The sequence below is a fragment of the Tinamus guttatus genome, unplaced genomic scaffold (assembly GCF_059628265.1).
Source record: "Tinamus guttatus ecotype Peru unplaced genomic scaffold, ASM5962826v1 Tinamus_guttatus_pri_ptg000155l, whole genome shotgun sequence".
NCBI classification, from domain to species: Eukaryota; Metazoa; Chordata; class Aves; order Tinamiformes; family Tinamidae; genus Tinamus; species Tinamus guttatus.
Window position 1 is genome coordinate 2,420,729 of NW_028288689.1, and position 20,556 is coordinate 2,441,284.

Sequence of the window (20,556 nt, forward strand, 5' to 3'; positions counted from 1 at the left end):
GAAAACAGATAATATGTCCTATTGCGACGAGCCTTAACATGACCAACTACTGTATCCTGTTAATGAGTGATGCCTTATATACTGTGAAAGCTGTAATTACGACTCCTCCTAAAATTCACAGTTACTGCTTCAATTTATTTCTGTTTCTGAAATTTTTCCTCATTGAGGATTAACCTATTTCTAAAACTCTTCCCAGTCAGTTCCCTTTCCAACATCCCCTCCACAAACCTGTAGAGAATACAACATTCTTGGTGATAAGCTTGTAGTCTACAATGGAGAACTGAGGCAGTTCGATCTTTGTCACTCCTGTGACTGCATTATCACCCCCACGCCAGTAAAATTCAATGTCATCTGTTGTATAACCATCTATAAAAACAGAAGTAAAGAGTTAAGATGCACATCAGGTCATTCACAATATCCAGTGAACTTATGCAGAAAACTTCAGATATAGTTCTGGAAATTAATAATAGATATGTATACATACTCATGTAATTCAAATGTCATTTCAATGTCAATGTTTTTATACACTAATACATTCATAAAGCCAACTTCCAAAACAAAATTATGATTACCCGCAACCCAGATGTAAACAGCAGCTTTCCATGTGACATTTTAAGGTAATTACGGATCCCACAGCTGGATGAACCATGTGTGCTGGCAGCAATTTCTGCATCAGGGCAGTAACGTGCAGCCTCACTGCTGTCTGTGGCCCAGAGTAAGAAAGAGGAGGGAGTAGAACAGGTAGTATGCAAGTTCCGTGCACAGTATCTTCGGGTATTTGCTCTGTATGCAAAGTAGTTCATAATCAGCCTGTCTTTGAAAAGGACACTGACTCTGTTTGCGTCCCCTATGATTTTACTTACAAAACAGGATCATTGCTTTTTTGAAAAGGTTTGAATGGAATAAAAACCAGTCACATTTAGGGAGGGACTCATGAGAAGTATCTATAGCTCTTACTGCACAGCTAAAAAAAAAAAAAAAAAGTCTTTATCATGTGACAGCCATCACTCAGGGTAGCAAAAATAAAAACAATAATAATTTTTTTTTTAAAAGGTAGCACTAGATCAGAGTCTGAAAGCATATTATTTCATGTACATGAAATAAGAATCCGGGATATCCAAGCAGCAGCCAAGCCAAGTTGCATACTCTACAGTTAAATTACAGAACTGATCAGTGCACAATAGTAATACACTTGCTACAGAAACAGGAAACGAGATTCATGACACTTAAAATTTCTTTGCTGCTGAAAATAAAAAAATAAAGAGAACTCTGTAAAGGAACTTACATAATAAAACTTGAAATCTATTTGAGCTTGCTTTTAAACTCTAACCATATAAATAAATAAAAAGTAAATATCAGTTTAGAATACTTGATTTCAAATAATAATGCAAATCACACATTTTGTGATTATCCAGAATATACAAAGCTGTTGCCACACACTATTATTTTTGCTAACCAAAGTATAATCCAAACCAGTGAGGAATCCAAAAAATCGGTAGGCACACTGAAGAGCTCATAAAATAAATTCAACAAACAATCATTTTTAAAACATTCTCATAGTTACATTATAACAGAAATTTCATGACCAATTCCAGCTTTGTCTATTTGTGACTCTTTTCTCCTGTTTTTCAAGGGCTAACAGCAAATCTGCAGTCATCTGAGGGAAGCAAACAGAATATTTTTGTGCATCAGAGCCATCTCATTCGCAAGGGGCACATTGTCAGAATCAAGAAATCAAGATGGAACCAGGTCTTCTTTGAAAGCTGTGACACTGACAGCAAGACAGAGTAGAAAACAGAAAAAGATTTTTTGCAAATACTGTGAAACATTTCTTCATCATACTTACTCTTTCCCCCATCCAAATTGGTTACCTCCAAAATACAACCTCAACAAAAGACAAAAGACCTATATCTTCTAAATAAGGTTCAACAGTTAAGGAAGAAAAATATCTGCAGTGCAGAACATGATACATTTGTAACATATACAAAACTCTATGAAAAGTTTCAAGGAATAACATAAATCAATAGTCACTGATTTGTTTCAGGTTATACTTTTTTTTTTTTTCTCTCCACTGAGAGCAGAATTATCAAAGAAATAGGTACACATTATTTGGACTAGTAGCTTTACATCAAATACTTCCTTTCTCTGTTCAGACAGTGCCATCAACAAAATTAAAATAGACTAAATTCCTCTACACTGCATTTGCATCAAAGAGAGATCTCATGGATAACTTGCCCAGAGTCTAAAAATGACAGTTCTAAAAAGGAGCCAAGGTTATTGCTGTCAGCAGAACGCCAGTCCTCTGTGAGCAACCATCTTCACTCTGATTCCAGATTCCTCTGATGCTTCTTAATGCATCGTGTTACACAAGAAAATACATTCAACTTCCATTTTAACCAGCAGAATCCACCAGTTTCAAAGTTGGCTTTTGAAGATCGACTTGCAGTTGAACTTTCGCTTTTCATTCACTGCAGCTTTGGAGGCACAAATCTTTACTACCCTAGATGAAGGTGTCCCAAAAGGTCCTTATACTCCAAGATTGTTAAACATTTATCAACAGTATGATCTATTTAGAGATAATAAGAGTTTTAGCAAAATGATTTCCTCTATCTTAGCACAGCATCCTTAACTCAGCCAGGAACCGCTAGAACTGATTTTGAGTTGTTCTACAGTATCGGTTAAATGATATCAAAAAAAGAGCTAAATTACACTTGCCCAGGAGATGGGAATTGTTTTGTTCTCATGAGGAAATAATGTATTTCACTGCTTAATTATGACTTTCTCAAACTGCCTAATTACATGAGAGCCTCTCTCCCCATCTCTCTTTTCTTCAGTTAACCTTGCTCCATTTCCTCCTCAGTCTAAAGATAGCAAAAGGTACATGATGGCAGAGTGCAGTACTTCAGAAGCTTCCTCCCTTCAGAAGTGACATGAAATACTGAGACATTTCTAAGTACTGACACCATGAATGCAGGAACACTTGTCCTTTGCTGCAGTCATATGTCTAATTGACATACAAATAGTTTCTGAACTCAGATGACATGACCGGCAAAACCTTTAACCCGATTTTGTCAAGCTTAATTTAGATGCTTTATCTTCATCATTTCTCATGTTTAGTTTATATCACATTTTGGCTCTGACACTGATAATGAAACATCTTGGTAGCTCCTCTCCTTCGGTGGCCCTGCTGCCCAACAGACCCGCGCTAGGGCTCTGCTTTGGGAAGCTGTTTGCTACCCCTGAACCTGCCCAAGAGCTGCTGTTACTTCGCCCAGCTAGTGCAGAAAAGCAGCTCTCTGACCTTGCTCTCACAAACACAGGCCCAATGACCAAACAACGGCTTGACAGGAAGGGAAATGATGCTCAGCACTGCGGTACTAGATGCTAACAAGCTCCTTCTACTCTCAGGAGGATCCTGGATTTTAAGTACTGTTAGGCCTGCCTCATTTGCTTGTAAAAACCTACTCTTCCAGGTAAGCACATGGATGGAGCTCATTAATGACAGTGTTCATAGGAAGACAGGCCCACTTAGTACGGTCTTTAAAAGGGACTCAGCTTCAGTATCTGTCTGAAGCAGAAATCTCTCACTCTGTGCAGCAGGTTCTCTGGTCATTTTTCCAATGCACCAGGAACATGGGCACATTCTGCAGATCTGGGAGATCAGGTTGTCCTGATGCCTTTCACTCTTCTAGTCACAATTCTACTGCCAGAAAAAGACATTAGAGACATAATATTTGCTTGTCTATCATTACGTTGTATCTGTCAGGTGTCATTCAAGGCTTTCAGAAAAAAATAAAATAATGCAAAATGAATAAACAGGTTGGTATTGAACTGTAATGGCAGGCATTTTATATAAGAAATATAAAATAGCATCCTATGAAAGTTTGTAAAGAACAATAATACATATACCACTTTTCAGATACTGTTTAGTTTTGGTGATACTGTATCTCCAACCTGTAATTCCAACAGTAAGTTTCAGATTCTAAGACTATTTGCTAAACTCTGTACAAGTAATCAAGATTATGTTTTGAGGTCATTTAAATACTGAGCTTTATAACTCTAATAAATCTTTTATCTTCCTTTCTGTCAAAAAACAAACTTTTTACTGGAATTTACTGTTGCATGTTGTTTTTTATGTAAGGGGGAAAAAAAAAAAAAACTTTATAAAGCAATGCACCTGGCTATTTTTGAACATCTGTTAGTAGATCTTTTCTGCCTGGCTGCCTACCCACTGTTCAGTCCTGCACCCTCTAATCACACAGGCTTTCATGGGGAACTGCAGGATTTGCCATCCAGCTAAACGCCCTAGACATCTCCCTCTGCTCTGAGGCTGATGGTGCTGATGAAGCTGCTACCTGCATTCTCACAGCCTCAATACTCAGCACTTAACCACGGCTACATCGTGAGCAGAGTTGAACTCCTTGGGAAATGTCACAAAAAAGCTTCAAACACAAAATGCTGGAATAGGCAGCTCCGGGCTACTGCCCCGGAGCCGGCACGGGGGCTCCGGCCGCTGCGCCAGGGAGATGCTCGGCTGCAGCTTTGGAGCTGAATGACAGGACTGGGTAGCGGGTAGGAAGGATTTTAGCAAATATTTTCAAGCTTTCATTAAAATACTCCTCTTTCCTTCCAAAAAGGATAAATTACCCCATTCATTTCATAACATGGAAAAGGAGATAAAGGAAATATTATAGTGATCTGCAAATGAATGCCATTGTGCACTGATAAAGTACCCAAAGATAATTGGATATAAGTCTAATATCTGCAGAACATCTGCCAGAAAAAGAGAATGGCCTATTCATTTCTCTACTGGATGTTTTACAGATATTAAATTCCAATTACCTGTGGCTATGATAAACCCTGTCTTCAGGTATTTGGATCTCAAAATATCTCTATTTACATGTTAAAATTATTTTAAGACTAAACAATTTTAAAGTGTAATAAGCCAACTAGAAAATCAGCTGTGACCCTTTACCAGAAAAATCCAGAATAAATGGGAGATCGGTATTTCAAATTATCAAATCATATGTCAGTAACACAGAAAATAGAGTATTAAGTCCAAAATTCAAGTCATTCTGTACAAGAAAACATTTTTCATTCAAAAAAATGTACCAAAACACCTTCCACACTCTGATTTAGCCTGTAAAGGAATCTGTTGCTTTATTGTATATTAAATTGTATGTAGCTCTGCTACCAGGATAGAAAACCTGATTGATTGAGTTTTCCTAAATCATTTATACATCCTCAGCTGCATGATTTACTTCATATTCACAAAGTTCCATTTCTCATTTCTGCCATGCATCACACACCGTCAGTCAACCAAATCAATACATTGTCCTGGAAATACAGGGGCAATCCTGCGAGAAGCAAAGCATTCACAACTGCCATTAACGTGGACAGGGAGTTCATCACTGCCTGGGCTTTAAGGAATGACACGATGAAGCGCTGAAGAAGAAAAACAAAGAACGAGTAGTACCTAACGTAGAAACTGCTCCATGCAGAAACTGCAACAAGAGAAGTCCAAACTCTGCACTTCTTGAAATCCAACCAAAAGCTTTCACTTGACTGGCTAAAGAGTGGGAGGTTTTGGTATTTACACACAAGACAGTTATCAGAAACATCACACAATGAAGTAAAGTGAACTTTCCTAAGCAACTAAGGACTTACCAGTAGGATTTACTCTTTTTTTTTTTTTTTTTTTTTTTTTTTTTTTTTAAACCTCACAGTGCTTTTATATGTGCAGTATAGAACGCAATACATTGAGGACAGCTGGACTATTGTAGATTTGGATGTAGATACATACACACATCACAGAACAGTGCCCACTATAAATGAATTCATGTGGTCTGCATGCTGTTATCTATACTATGGTAGTACCTGGAGACTATAGACGAGACATTTGTGGATGTGAGAGTGAGGCAATTGCTTCTCCAAGAGCTAATCCCATCTTCTACCAATCAGCTGGGCCCTGCTGGCAGGGCAGGGTGGGAAGCCCAGTCAGGTCACTCACATGGTTTTGCCCAGCAGGTCTAAGTCTCGGGGAAAGCTGGTGCTGCAGCACCTTTCTGATCACCTAAGAGACTCACCTTTTGCTCTGCAATAAGAGACCTCAAAACATAGGTTAAACCAGAAGCTGAAATAAAATACCAACGTGGGATTACCTGTTACAAGAAGAATGCATATATATTGTGGAGAATTAAGATAGCTGCACTGTACATACAGTATTTGTGAAAAATAACAAAATGACTTTAAGTCATACAAAAAATATAGGGACTCATATAGTTGAAAAGAGTACCAAGCTATTTAATGCCTCATCTATCCGTGGTTATTGATTGGATTTCATTTGCCTAGCCACTCACAGCGTAATAGCTTCTCACAATAAAATGGAGAGCACTGATGACTGACTTTATATATATATACACCATACAGGAAATTAGAGAGATCAGATTGAATGCTTTCATTAACAGTATACAACATTTTCTGTGTTGACTGTCATAGCACATATTAGCCTGTATAAATGCAGGCCTATCAGACTAATTCAGAAACCTGCAATTTACAGGCTCTTTACCATGACATGAAGGATATATAGAAAGAGCAAATAAATGTTTAATCCTATTTATAAAAAAGACGGTGGCGCAGAATTTTGATACGTGTGTTTTATTTGTCTTTTAGAGAGTCATGAAAACTTCCTCTTTCAAACGATTTCTTTAGTAACCTTGCATTTGCACAAGAACTAAATTTCATAAATAGTAGCTTATATGCAAAATATGAAACTCTCCAGAATAGACAGATTTGCTTCTCTGCACAATTTCTTTCTTCATTCTCCATTGGTTTATTCAAAAAAATAGCTAGAAAGAACAAGTTCAAAGCCTTTCTTTGAGGCTGCACAGTTCTTCAAACACAACACAAGCACCATCCTGTGAAATCATTGGGGCAATACGAAGGCAAGAAGGTAAATCAGATTTTGTGTGTAGCTGAACACCTCTAGCATTAGAGTGTAGGAGAAAGGGAGACTGCGACACCATATGGTCATCGACAAGACTCGTTTATTGAACATTCAGTGTGCACTTTTATACATAGCTTAATTAGGTTCATGCATATTGCAAGGCTTGAGCTCAGGATAGGTTAGCTCTTATTTGCGTCAACTCTTTGCCTCCTTATCTGACTCTCCGCAAGATCTCCTTATCTCTTAGTCAGCAGTCCTTCCACCCTTTCAGCTAGGCCTGGCGCCCTTCTGCCCTTTCATCTAGGTCTGGCGCCCTTCTGCCCTTATCTGGCTTGCTCACAGCATGACCACTGGCCTTCAGGAATCCCACAATTCCCCCTTCTTGTTTTTGAGCAAGCCAGGATTCTTGATGGTTCACCCAAAATATGTCTTTGATCGCCTTGTCTACCGTCTGTCTCAGACACTTAATCAGGCAGGGAACGACCACCAAAATGCACAAGATTAGTAGAGTCATCAAACCCGTTTTGCTCAGTGATTGTAGCCAGCCAAACCTTCTTTACAGCATTCTCAATCATATTTGATACACATTTCAATAAGCAAGGCACAACTAGTAGAATGCAACATAGGATCAACAACACCATCCCAACACTTAATACCTAACACCGGTGCATCGAGTTGATCTGCTGTTCCACAAAGCCAACAACTCTTGATTTGGTTATAATTAACAATCTGCCTAAAAAGCATAACATATCCATTAGCGCTAAAAGCAGCATTAACCCCTATAATAGCGTTAAAAGCAATACTACCTCCTAAAAGCTACAACATACAGCTAATAACAGTAACACTTCTTCCCCCCATGTTTTCCTTCTTCAGGCTCACACTTTCCACAGCTAGGGTACTGGTTGCTTGCCTGCTACATCTGATCTAGGCGAGTTTGCTTCCAGCCAAGGTCTCACCCATTTCGCTGGCACCCATCTGGTTCCAATATCTATAAATCAAAAAATTTAAAAAATTCCCAATTCTCCCCCTCTTTTTTTTTTGTTTTTTGTTTTTGTTTTTGTAGCCAGTATTTCAGCTTTTGGTTCTTCATTCTTCCGGTATCAAACCGGTTCCTGTTTGCCTTTGTTTTGTGCAGCTGCATCAACTTCTTTATCTCAAGGAAACTCTGTCCTTTGTCTTACTTAAGCCCTCCGTATCAGCTCTGCCTGGCTATGTCCTTTTTCCATTAACCAGGTTTGAACAATGCTCTCTACACTTCCCCCGTTTTCTTTTTGGGCTACTAAGCTTGTATTCCACTCTTGATTAACTATTCGCGTAAGCATGTTTTGCAAGCATTTAAAGATACATGGTACAAGAAGCAAAATTGCAATAAACACAATCCCTATGGTAATTAAGTGTTGCACAATTGATGTTAGCCATGGGCCCAAACCGAGACCTTTTATCCAGTTGTCAAGGCCGAATCCTGTATCGTGCTGTAAATGTGTAGTCAATTCATGCAATTGTTCCAATTGCTTATGTATGGAATTTGAATGATCAGAAAGGTTCATACAGCACATTCCCTCTAGTTCCTCGCAACCATGACCGTGTGCTAATAATAGGACTTAATCAGTCCTCTCTGCTGATATATATTATACAATAAAGATCTAAAGACTACACATACAAACAGCAAAAACATAGTTTCTGTCGAGTGGCACGACCTCACGTAGCTGTGCACTTCACTAGTGAGTTCCACTGTCTCAATTGCCAAAGCCCATCCTTGTCGCCAATTAGGTGCGAATGGGCTTGGGATTTGGCAATAATCACCCAAAACAATGTGGCTACTGCGAGCCTCTATTCAGGTGAAAGCACCTTTAATAAGCAATGTATGAATAACTACTCTTGAGGTAATACTTGTCGGCAGGATACTGAGACTGAACATCTTCTCGAGTTGGCAGATTAGAGGGTTGCTGACAGGCTCCTAACTCGGCGGGCGTCCCCGCGGAGACAACGTGGATCTCAGTATTAGGAGTCTCACCCCCCCTCTCTCTGCACTGTCTGTTTATGCCCGGTGCATCCTGCCACGTAGGGCCAGTACGTGCCAGCAGGCAGACTGGGGGGCGGACAAACTCCGCCTTCAGTCACATAACCTTCCCTCCTGGGTGCGCAAATGCGCATATCAGTAAGTGGTCCCAGCCGTCAGTCTGAGGGTCCTGCCTTTCTCATCTTCCTCTTGGGTGTTTGACCTTCAAACTAGTTTAGTGGATGTTTGCAGTTCCCGGGCAGGCAAACATCTTCTTTCTCAAGATCCCATTATGACTCTACAGATCATACAAATTTCCTCCTTTCAACCATACCTCGTGTCAGCATCATTATACAAAGGACACAACACATAATAAAGACGAACATAGCAAACAGAAATAATAGCCCTAATAACGGTTTCTGTCCTCACTTAAAGCATTACAATTCTTCAACCCCCACTTTAAAAGACAGATCAAATTCCCCTGCACCTCCCCCCTGGCTGTTGTCAAGCCCTCAGCAACGTCAGTCTCCTTGATCTCATTCGCCTTCTCTTCCCCGGCCCCCTTCTCTAATTTTTCAAGGCGATTCAACAAGTCCTGGACCCAGCCGGGCTGTTCCTCAGGCTCGACAGGGGGTCCGGAAGTGGGGGCGCAGATGGTGCAGGTGCTGCAGGTGCAGGTCGGGGGGTTTTGGCGATGGATCTCCAAACACCAGCGGTTGTCGGTGGCGTGGCGGTCCCGGTCCTGAAGTGCTTGCAAAGGCTGCCGTGACTCCGGCGGCCACTTTGCTTTTTGCTTTCACATCGGATTTGAATACTAGGTGGGGCTCGGCTTTGAACCCATTCTCTCTGCACCAGATCAAAAGCTTGCAGAGGGCCTGTTCATCAGTAGCTTGCTCCAGGGATTGCACGAGCCTATTCACCAAATTTCCGTAGGACTTCCACAATCCCTGCTTCACCATGGTCTTATCATCATCTAACATTGCATCCCATAGCTTATCACCCAGTTTTCGCCACTCCGATAATTCATGCACTGTATGTGGGACAATAAAGCAACTCTTCGCGTACCTCCATGCTAACAATCCCGGTAATTCTTTCTTTAAGTCAATTCCCTGTACGTTACATTGTTGTAAGGTACGGGTAAATAATTCATACGCCACTTGCCTATCCATTCCTGACGTCAGCGCGCTGTTGCAGCTCTCCAGGCTCCGGTGGCGCGTATGGCCCGAAACCATCTATATGATCTTCGGGGGTGCCGTCCTTCCAGCGTTTGCTCGGCGGATTTGCACCGTCCTGGCTGCAGAGGACCCAACTCCTACTTTCTCCACCGTGGTGCGTCCTCCCCCGTTTTCTTTTCAGTCCGAGAGAGGATTGCCCTTCGTTGCATCACGTCGGGGTCACCATTTGTAGGAGAAAGGGAGACTGCGACACCATATGGTCATCGACAAGACTCGTTTATTGAACATTCAGTGTGCACTTTTATACATAGCTTAATTAGGTTCATGCATATTGCAAGGCTTGAGCTCAGGATAGGTTAGCTCTTATTTGCGTCAACTCTTTGCCTCCTTATCTGACTCTCCGCAAGATCTCCTTATCTCTTAGTCAGCAGTCCTTCCACCCTTTCAGCTAGGCCTGGCGCCCTTCTGCCCTTTCATCTAGGTCTGGCGCCCTTCTGCCCTTATCTGGCTTGCTCACAGCATGACCACTGGCCTTCAGGAATCCCACATTAGAGAAAGTAGAAAAAGCAAACCATAGATTTTTCCCTCTCCTATTTCTCACCCCTCTATAATATTTGGCCTTTCTACATAAAACATTAACACTCTTTTTGCATTTCACTTCAAAGACTTTCTCCCCTAAGGCTCTGGAGATTTAGACACAAAACAGGATGTACAATTTTCTGACGACAGTGAAACTCTGAAACTCAATTGATTTTTAGATTAAATTGGTAACATTCTCAAAAAAAATATCTTGTTATATTGCAGTTATAAAAATAGTTCTTGGGAGGCGTGGGGGTGGCAAGAGGGAAGGAAAGAAGGAAATGTGACTCCATAATTGCTGGAGGGTAGTAAATAGCTATTAAGAAAAGCTCATTTGACGGACAAGTGAAATAACAGAGTTGCTTCAAGACCTCAGAGTGGAATTTTCAAGGAATCGGCATAACCAGGTTGAATTTTCATGTAGGCGCTCAGGGCAAGTCTGGTATCTATTAGGAAACAGGAATCACGGTACAACCCTTTTCATTGCCCTTATTGTTTTTGTTTCCTGTGACAGTCACCTGTACTTTAAGGCCGTTGCTGCAAAGTGATTTCAAAAGTAAATTTTCAAAAATAAAATTTTCAAAACAAAATATTCCAGATTTTCTTAGAGAATATCTCTAAGACAGGAAACATAAAATGGGAGCAGATAAGGAGAATTACATCAATGCAATAATATTCAGAAACCTTCGAATTCTTCAAAACTAGTTACTTCTTACAGTCTTTGTACTACACTGTCCAGTGCCATATGGTGGCCCCTTCTTTCTACCTTGACTAGCTACTCAGCTCAGTGTGACTTCTGTCTTCAAGCAGTTTGTCTTGCTGTAGATTCCTAAGGGCTCTTCTCTTTCTGTAGCTCGGAGCACAGAGCCTAAAGCCAAGGAGGTATGAAAGGGATTCCTTGTCTTCTTCTGCTGAGCTTTACCCTTCTTTGCTTGATGTTTACTGCAGACCAAGTGCCATGCTTATATGCTACATATATCTATGCTTATGTATTAAGTATATCCCAGAACACTGTATGAACAATAGAACGGGGCCAGTTGTATTTTTTTTTAAATGTCTAAAGTCTGGGGATTTCCATCACTATTCAAATTACATTTCTAACCTGTGCATGCAAACAAGGGAAACAACATTTAGGCAGAAATCATAAATTGCTATTTAAAAGTGAATTTCAGCTGATGTAAGTATGATAAAAATGAAGACATCATTTCTTAAAGTGGTTTGTTTCAACCCCACTAAATCACAAAATGAACTGAACTCAGATGACAATATCCATTTTGAAAGACAAGTGCAATCAGGTATAAGCAGCTGATGCTTATTTTTTTCCCCCAGAGTAATCTACAAAAGAAAAATACCAAGTGTTTATTATGTTCCCAGACTCAAGAAAATGCTTCTGTCTCATTCAGAACTACCTTTTACACTTAGGCCAATGAGATCAAGCCAAAGCTAAACAAAAAGAATAAATATCTTCTATATCAGGCTATTCAGTCAAAATTGCTTACAGAAAAACAAAGCTTGTTTCACCTGGCTCATGAAATTTAAGCTCATAAGAAACTAGAAATATCTTCCCATTATGCTGAACTGTGTTATGCATTTTGAAGGACCAATTTACCTGCTAATCTAAGAAACCTATTTTTATAACTGCTTGCTGAAGAGGTTATCAACCTACTACAATCTAAATAAGGATCTGAAGGGGAAGTAATGGCTCTTATTGGACTGGCTGATATAATTGGAGAGTGGCCAAGGCTTTGGGAATAGAATCCATTCTTCTTTAAGTTTCAGGTCATTAAAGTTATTTAAAACACAATCCAAACATGCATTTCATAACAGAGTTATCTTAGTGATAAAAGATGTATCAGTAGGTCCACACTAGTATTCCCAGTTATGCCACCTTCACATTCTCATGTAACCAAAACAATCCTAAAATACCAGATTCTGGCCGCACTACTGATTTCCTCAAGAATATGCTAATCAAACACATGTACTTAACATACAAAGCAATTTTTTTTCTGGAACAGAATTCAATAGATGAATAATTTATTCTGCATATATTAATTAGATCATTCTGTAAAAATTTTAGTTAAACAGGAGGACAGGAGTTCTGTTTAATTGCAAAATCCTCACTGAATTTCTGCAGCATTCTCTTATTTCTTAAGAAAATGAATATTAAATATGTACAGCATTAAAAAATATCTTTTTCATCTCGATGTTTAAGAGATCAATTTTGAAGATGGAAAAATCATAAAAACAAATTAATAAAAGAAATGCGTAGATTATTTCTGATTTTTGAAAATAACTATAAGCTATTCTGCCACTTTCTACTGCTACTTCCAGAACAGACCATGTTTTCAGGAACAGAACCCTCCTAATAAAACTTGCATCTACGCTCTGGGGGTGGAAGTGATAAATCGTTTTCTCTTCCTACCACGGGTTATGCATAAAGATCAGCTGGGGAGGAGCACAGATCCCTACATCTGGACTCACCACAGGTTTCATCATTGTAACCAGTATTCATCCTCAGGTTCTCTGCTGATCCCTGCATTTTTACCTTTTTAGATTAATTCACTTTAAATTTATGTAACTGAAAGCTTGTGTCCAAAAAATGTATATGTTCTGGAAATGAAGAAGGGGATCAAACATTTAAGGTTGTTTTCCAACAGGTAAGTAGGCCACCTAGGTTTTTTGTTTGTTTGTTAATGCTTCAGTAAAAATCCATATATATTGGACTTATATAGAAGCTGTAGGCATATTCATATAGAAGAATCACTTAAGCATCATCTACATAATCAGAAATGTTCGTGTATTGCATTACAATGCAGTATTTGCTCTTGACATTTGAGTTCCTCACAACCCATTATCTGCCTACAATTTCAAAACTGATGTACATTAAAAATGAGAGAAAAAATGAACAACATCTGGCAAGATTAACATATTATTTGTAAAATTGCATTAATACTCCACTCTGCTTAATTATTCCATAGCTGTATTAAAAACCCAAGGCTGTAAGGAGAAAAACGTAATTTGTAGAAGAAAGCCCTGCTCTCTGGTGCCTGTTTCATTTGTTCAATTTAGGAAAATATTTTTTCATTAAGATATGTTACCTTGCCATGGTGCATGAGGCAATGTTCTAGAATATTATTCCATTATTACCTTTAAAATAAAAGATATTATAATATCTAAAACATTTCTACTTTAAAGCAAAACTTTGGTAATGAAAGAATAGGATCTGATCTACTGTCCAACAAGAATATTCTAAAAACTCTTACTGAGAGGAGTTAGACATCATAAAAACATGAAGAGATAAGCTGTATTTACACATGGAGAATCAAGACTGTTCTCAGACGCTTAACTGAGTTTGTAAAAATAAATTTTCTTTCTAATGAGTATATGACTACTCTTTCTGAAGTAGTCCATCTGTATACATTTGGAACATTTTTCTTAATATAATTGCATACCCAGATAAGTCCTCCATTTTCCAAAAGGTTTTTCAAGGATAATTACATGTACCCTTGCTGTGGAGAACTATTTATTCAGTACCATGTGAATGAAGTACATAGGAATGTTAATTATAGAACTTATCTCCTGGTTACAACTACATCAATATTTCTTCAAAATTGCAATGGACATGTAACGTTCCCAGATGCCCTTCACACAGCCTGGTTGGCATAGGAAACCACCTTGCTTCCTTCGCAAAATATTTCGGAGGGAGTTCTGTGCCTAAAGGCACAGAGGGCTTCTGTTGGAAACTCTGTTGTGGCACCCATATCAGAAAAGACAGCCAAGGTTTGTTGGCAGTATCCCAACTACTTCGCTAGGCTATGAAAATAGATAAGAATAAATTCTTTTGACACCCAACCCTCCAGGTTGTAGAAGCAAAGTATACAAAGAAAAGTCATTTGGCAGGTAGGGAGATGCTAATGGCTGTGGACAGCTGGGCTAAAGGTAGCAGGAAGTGAAGGGCTTTAACAGGAGATGGGACAAGGCTAAAGAAGAAAAGAAACACATCTTCTCTAAGTCCCCCATTTATCTGGCACAGAAGCCCATAATCCTCCAGACCTCAGACCTGCTACTACCATGGTGGAAGCAATCTGCTTCCACATACATACTGTCCTCGTGGTCCCTAGAAGAGTTCACCAGCTCTAGTCAGCTTTAAAGTTTTGACTTTCATGTGCCACAGAACCATGTGAAATCCTGCTCTATAGGTGACATCCTGTTGCCTGGTAGCCCCTGTTCTCCCCGTGTGGTCTGTCTCAGCATTCCCAGGTACCCAAGGACGACCTTGGGGCCGTTTTTCACATTTCAAAAAGCTCACAGGTAATCTGGAAGTTCACAAACTTTCTCCAACTTCTCTGACACTTACTGTGCCTGTGAGTAGTAACTCCTGGCTTAGCTGGAGGCTCTGCCAACTTCTTGAAGCAGATGTGACTGAGATGAGATAATTTTAGCCTTTAAAGGGCATTTATTCAACAAGTAGATTTTAACACACTGATCCCTGTTATTCTGTTTTCCTCTAGTTCTAGTATCATAACTATGTCAATATGTAAATCCATATTACATAAGGTTGCCTCTTGGGCTCTGCATTTATATGCAGAATCTGCATGTAAATGTTCATTAAAAATAATTCAGTACAATATTTTATCATACATAAAAGGAAATCAGTCTCAAATACAGAAGTTAAAACACTACATCTTTATGCTGGGAGCCCCGTGTGGACTGCACCTCTCCCATGCCTTTGAAATAAATGCCTTTCTTCAAAAAAATGAAGTCATTTACTAACAGCAAAACACATGAATAATACAATAATGCATAATGCTCAATGCAGCAATGAAAAATGCTATTATTAGTGCTTGAAAATCACTATTTCTGCTGAAACTCACAACCATACAGCTTCATTTTTGAAGGAATTACAACTCAAATTCTGTCCCAAATTATACCTAAGCAATTTGAAAATGTTTACACCTCAGTCTACAGTATTCCATATCTGTGCTCAAGCGTTCCTTATTTGAACAGCCTTCTTCCCAACACAGGAAACATATGACTTATTCCTACCACATCTTTACAAGACAGCATGTGTGCAGGTACAGCTGCTAAAGAAGGAAGGCTACAAGCCCAATGTTTCCTTAGCACATTGCAGTTACACTCAGAAATGGGAAAAATGTGCCTAATAATACTTAATGCTAAGCAATAACAATTTACTGATTTTTTTTTTCTAAGTTTGTTTTCTCCCTCTCCGCTCTTTTTTTTTTTTTTTTTTAAATACAAAATCATATACAGAGGAGGCAGACAGTCTGCCAGCTTAATTAGAATAAATAAAACACATCTATGGTACACTGATCAAACACTGATGTCCTCTTCAGTAAAACAAATGCATTCATGACCCCGTTCATTATAACTATTTGATGCATCATTAAATAAGGGAAATGGCATTATATTGTTAACATTTTCCGTAGGAGCATCAGCACAACTGGGATAAGGCCAAGAGTTGAAGATATGGAATTAACATAACACAACATTTAAAGAGCAGACTGACAAACAAGCAAGCAACACATTAAGGAACACCATAATACAGTGTGCGGGAGTGGGGAAGAATTAAGATGTTTGAGAAAAAAAAAAGTGCAGAAAAAGGATAAAATTTTGTTTAAAAAATCCAGATTTTGACATGTTTAACCACAAAAATGGCAGAGTATGAATGCATGGTGCAATACATAAATCTATACAAAGAAACACATACCTGCAGAAATTTTTTTTGCATAGCCTGTATGTCAAGTATATTAAGAAAGATCCATATAAACAACAGAAAGTATCAAAAAAAAGAAATTAAACAAATTTACTGAACACTCTATTGATTATATATGACAATGGCAAAATTCCCGAGGACATAAATCTGAACTGCATGTTCACTTATTTGAAAAAGTTTTCACTGATTTTATTGAGAAAAATCCTTAAAGTAGGTCCTAGTTTACCATGAGCAGTCACATCATCTGTGTTGTGTGCAGTATTTCAACATTGCGCAGCCACTGGTAACTCAGAAACTGCAGAAAGAATTTATTTATGATAAAAGAAAAAGATACAGAAAAAGAGACAGTGGCAGATGCTTTGGTGGTGCTGAATGTTAATTAAGTTATGAGGATTTACATCTGCTGAGTATCTACCCATGGACCCTGGAAAGCCCATCTGAAAGTATAGCTATAAAAGTGGTTACATGGTTTCAGTTGCTTTTATCATACAGTCAATACACGACAACATCAGAAAACAGATCATATGAAAAACAGCATTACTGAAGTAAAATTAATATGAGTTAAGAAGTTTTTTTTTTCTTGAAGTGGGAGATGCTTTAGAAATATATTAGGATAAACACATGGGAGTATTTTGTTTTCAAACTGTCAGCTTTAACTTCCACTTGGTAGGCTCTGAAGTGTGTATGGCTCTAGTATTAGCTACATTCGTTTCAAGCATATACTTACATTATGTGCAGAGTAAAGCAGAGTGCTACCTGAGCAGCGTTGAAAGCTTGAAGAACAACGAAGTGGAACATTTTGGTAGAATGAAATAATGTTTTAGCTTATTTTTTCTAATAGTGTGGCTTTACAGTGTGCTGTATCGGTCAGTTCTCAGCGTGGATGAAGGACCTGCTCGAGGAGGGAGCACCTCACAGCTCCACTTGCCAATTCAGAGAGTTCTCCAGCACCGCTTTAACACAGCCAAATCGCTTCAGAAAACTAGGGGGGAACCTAGATTGCATTTAGGCTGAAGAAGATTTCATGGACTGCAGCCACCAGCATTAATAAATCTTAAAACACCTCACAAATGACAAGACACTTTGTTACCCTGTAATGGGGGATAAGGAGGATGTCACCTACCAATTAAAGGAGGCCATTTAGCAGCACAAAGCAGCATCACGCAGCATTTTGTAGCATCTAGTGATGAATACAAAACCCAATTAAAAGCTCAGGGGGAGTTGAGCAAGGCAGAAATTAATTAGCCAAGCTGCGCTCTTGCCAGGAGGCTGGGCACCCCAGCTGCCGCGTGGCCCAGGGCGGCACGGACGGGGGGCCAACTGCGAGACTCCTGCAGGGCCGTGGGGTCCTCAGCCCCTGTCACCTCGGAGCAGGGCACCGTGTCATCCCGGCCACCGTGTGCGCGCCTCGGAGCGCATCACTGCCCACCGTGCCCCGGCTCGAGGAGGGAGCAGCTCTGCTGAGTTCTACCGCCACCAGCCCTGAGGATTCAAACCCACTTTCACTTCCACAGTCTCAAGTGATTGTGTTTTTGGTTTTGTTTCCCTTAATTCACTGGCATCCTCATTAAAATTAACAGTTTAAGTCACCAGACTACCTCACTGATGAAGTCACTGCCTAAGCCATTCATTCATTATAGCCATCAGCATTATACTCATGACTTAAAATCCTATGCTAATAAAGATAAAATGAATGAACATCAGCAAGCCAGCAATAATGAACCCTACTGTTAGCAAATCCACACGTATCTGTTGTGCAGGACAAATAAAACATCAAGATTAAAGCTTTGAGCTTTGATAATTACATAAATAACGAGAGGTAAAATAATTTTGAAAGTCTCGCTTAGCAACTCTCGGTGCTGCCTTTTTGAGGCAAAGCGGAAACACAAAGAGTGTTTCAGAAACATTCATCCTTCCCTGGAGGATCTCTTACATTAAACAAAAGAAATACAGGACAGGATTATTTTAACTCTCCACTAGTATTTTGAATTCAATACTAAAACATATTTTTCAGTATAAAAATCTATGTTAGACTTTGTAGTGCTTACAATTAGTTTTACTGGAAAGAAAATAACATCTTTTGATTTGGAAAGTAATACATTGAAAGTTACCAAAACCACTGCTACAACTTAAGATCTAATATCAAAAAGCATTGACACTGGAGAAAGAAAAATAATTGAGAAATTAAATGATCAGATCAGCTGTGTCCAATTAAACATAACATTACCAAGCGGTCCATCTCTCTTTTGGAGGAAATACAAAGGGGGAAAAAATAGTAGTATTACTAGTAGTAATACTATTAGAATATACAAGGTTTACCAATGAAGAAAGCTGTCAAAGTGGAGCTGGAATGACTATCAAAAAGCAAATCTTCACTCTAACGTGTAAAATAGGACACTTAGATATCCCTCCTCCTCCCACTCCTGGAGGATTAAGGAAAATCCTCCAGGCCCAAGCCATTTTCCTCACCAATGCAACACACCTGAGCTCAGCTACTGCAGTAGTTGAAGGGACCTCTGCCCATCACAGAGGAGGGCAGCCGGAGACACATGTGGTTGAGTGTTCCCAACACTGCAGCTGCTGTAGCTGAGCTGCTAATACCTATTTCTTGTCTAGAACACACAATTCTCATCATCCTTCCTGGGTTCTCACATCAAGGCAACAGTTTGTTAGTGCTAATCTTCCTCAATTCCAAGTGGCATAAACAGGGAGAACTACTGTAATACATTCATGCAAAAGAGAGAAAGAACACAAACAACCAGGCAACAATGGAGAAAAAGGTTTAGGGGAATGTATCTAATTTGGTGGTGATCACTGGTATGCACAGTCGGGAGGTGGAAAGAGAAAAAAAATTCTTTGAAAGCCCAGCTCATAAAACCAACAAATTAATAGAAATGACTGGACCTTTTAGCAGGCTGTTTGAACGCATACAGCTTTAACAGATCCTATTTATTTTGTAAATACCTGTTTAAAGCAAAGTTCTTCTACACTGGCAATAAAGTCTTCAGGGCATGGTGTGTGCTGTGAAAACAGTCCCTGTCTGTGCACGGTGGGTGTCCCCTTCCTAACCCACTTTGCACCTAGAGCAGTTGGTTTCACCCTGGCTCAGCTCTCGCTCAGCAAGTAACATTAATTACCCACTGTAAAGTGGCCATGAGCAGTTGATTAAGGAAATGACTCAATTCCTGCGTGTGCACCTAACACCAATTATACATCTGCATCTATAAAACTAGGTATTTTAACTCTTCCCACAGCAGAGCTTTTAAATCAGTGCAATACATAGGAGTCAACATTTTTAAAAAGACACTAAAATGCGAATTGAGATACCTTAAAGGGAGTTTCATTTTTAAAGGCTTGGTTGCCAGGAAACTTCTACAAAAACGCATGCCTCCAAGGTATCTCAAAAGCTTTGGGGCTGTGATTTGCAGAGCACAGTCCTTATGATAATGCTCTGCCTTGAAACCTTTGCTCCATCAGCAGGCACAGAGGGAACGTGTCTTCTGCATAAAACACATCAGCAGCGAAGGAAGAACAAATGATGCAGTGTCAAGGTGCAGTAAAGACAAGTATCTGGCACTGATGATCCTAATAAGATTATTATTGGTGATATATATTAAAGAATATGCCTGGTGCAGGTAGTACACTGTTGTCTATTCTTAGCCTTAACACAATTGGGAATGTCTGCTATAAAAAACTAAAAATAGTAAAAAAATTTCTCATGCTTCACCTGGATATGATTACAGGGTATCTATTGATATAGATATAAGCAGAGAACACCACATAATTTTTTAAGAAAGTGAAAAATAACCACAACGAAATAAGAAAAAAGACAGTTACTCTAACATGCCTTTCATCTAAGTTCAACTAATGCAAATTGAAAATTTTTGCAAAAGTTTTTCACATCAGGTTCATATTTCTCATTTTAAAATATTAGGATTTTTAAATATACTTCCTATCTTTATGGAACAAGCAGGGCTGCTGATACTACCTGACACCGAGCTTTCTGCTTTTAACCGCATGCAGTGACAAATAGCAGAATGCTAAACCAATCTGTCAGAAGTTCTTTATTGCTGGTCAATAGTTGATACAGTTAATTACTTGTAATAAATGTTTCATTGGAAAC

The 20,556-nt window shown here is 39.2% G+C and overlaps 1 protein-coding gene across 2 annotated transcripts in view; it reads right to left on the bottom strand.

Moving 5' to 3' along the window:
• GABRB2 (gamma-aminobutyric acid type A receptor subunit beta2) overlaps positions 1-20,556 on the bottom strand; it is a 148,203-nt gene that overhangs the window by 21,664 nt on the left and 105,983 nt on the right. For both annotated transcript variants that reach the window (XM_088522602.1, XM_088522603.1), the window contains one exon: positions 229-366. In XM_088522602.1, coding sequence (XP_088378728.1) covers positions 229-366 — 138 coding nt within the window. The remainder of the gene's footprint in view (positions 1-228; positions 367-20,556) is intronic.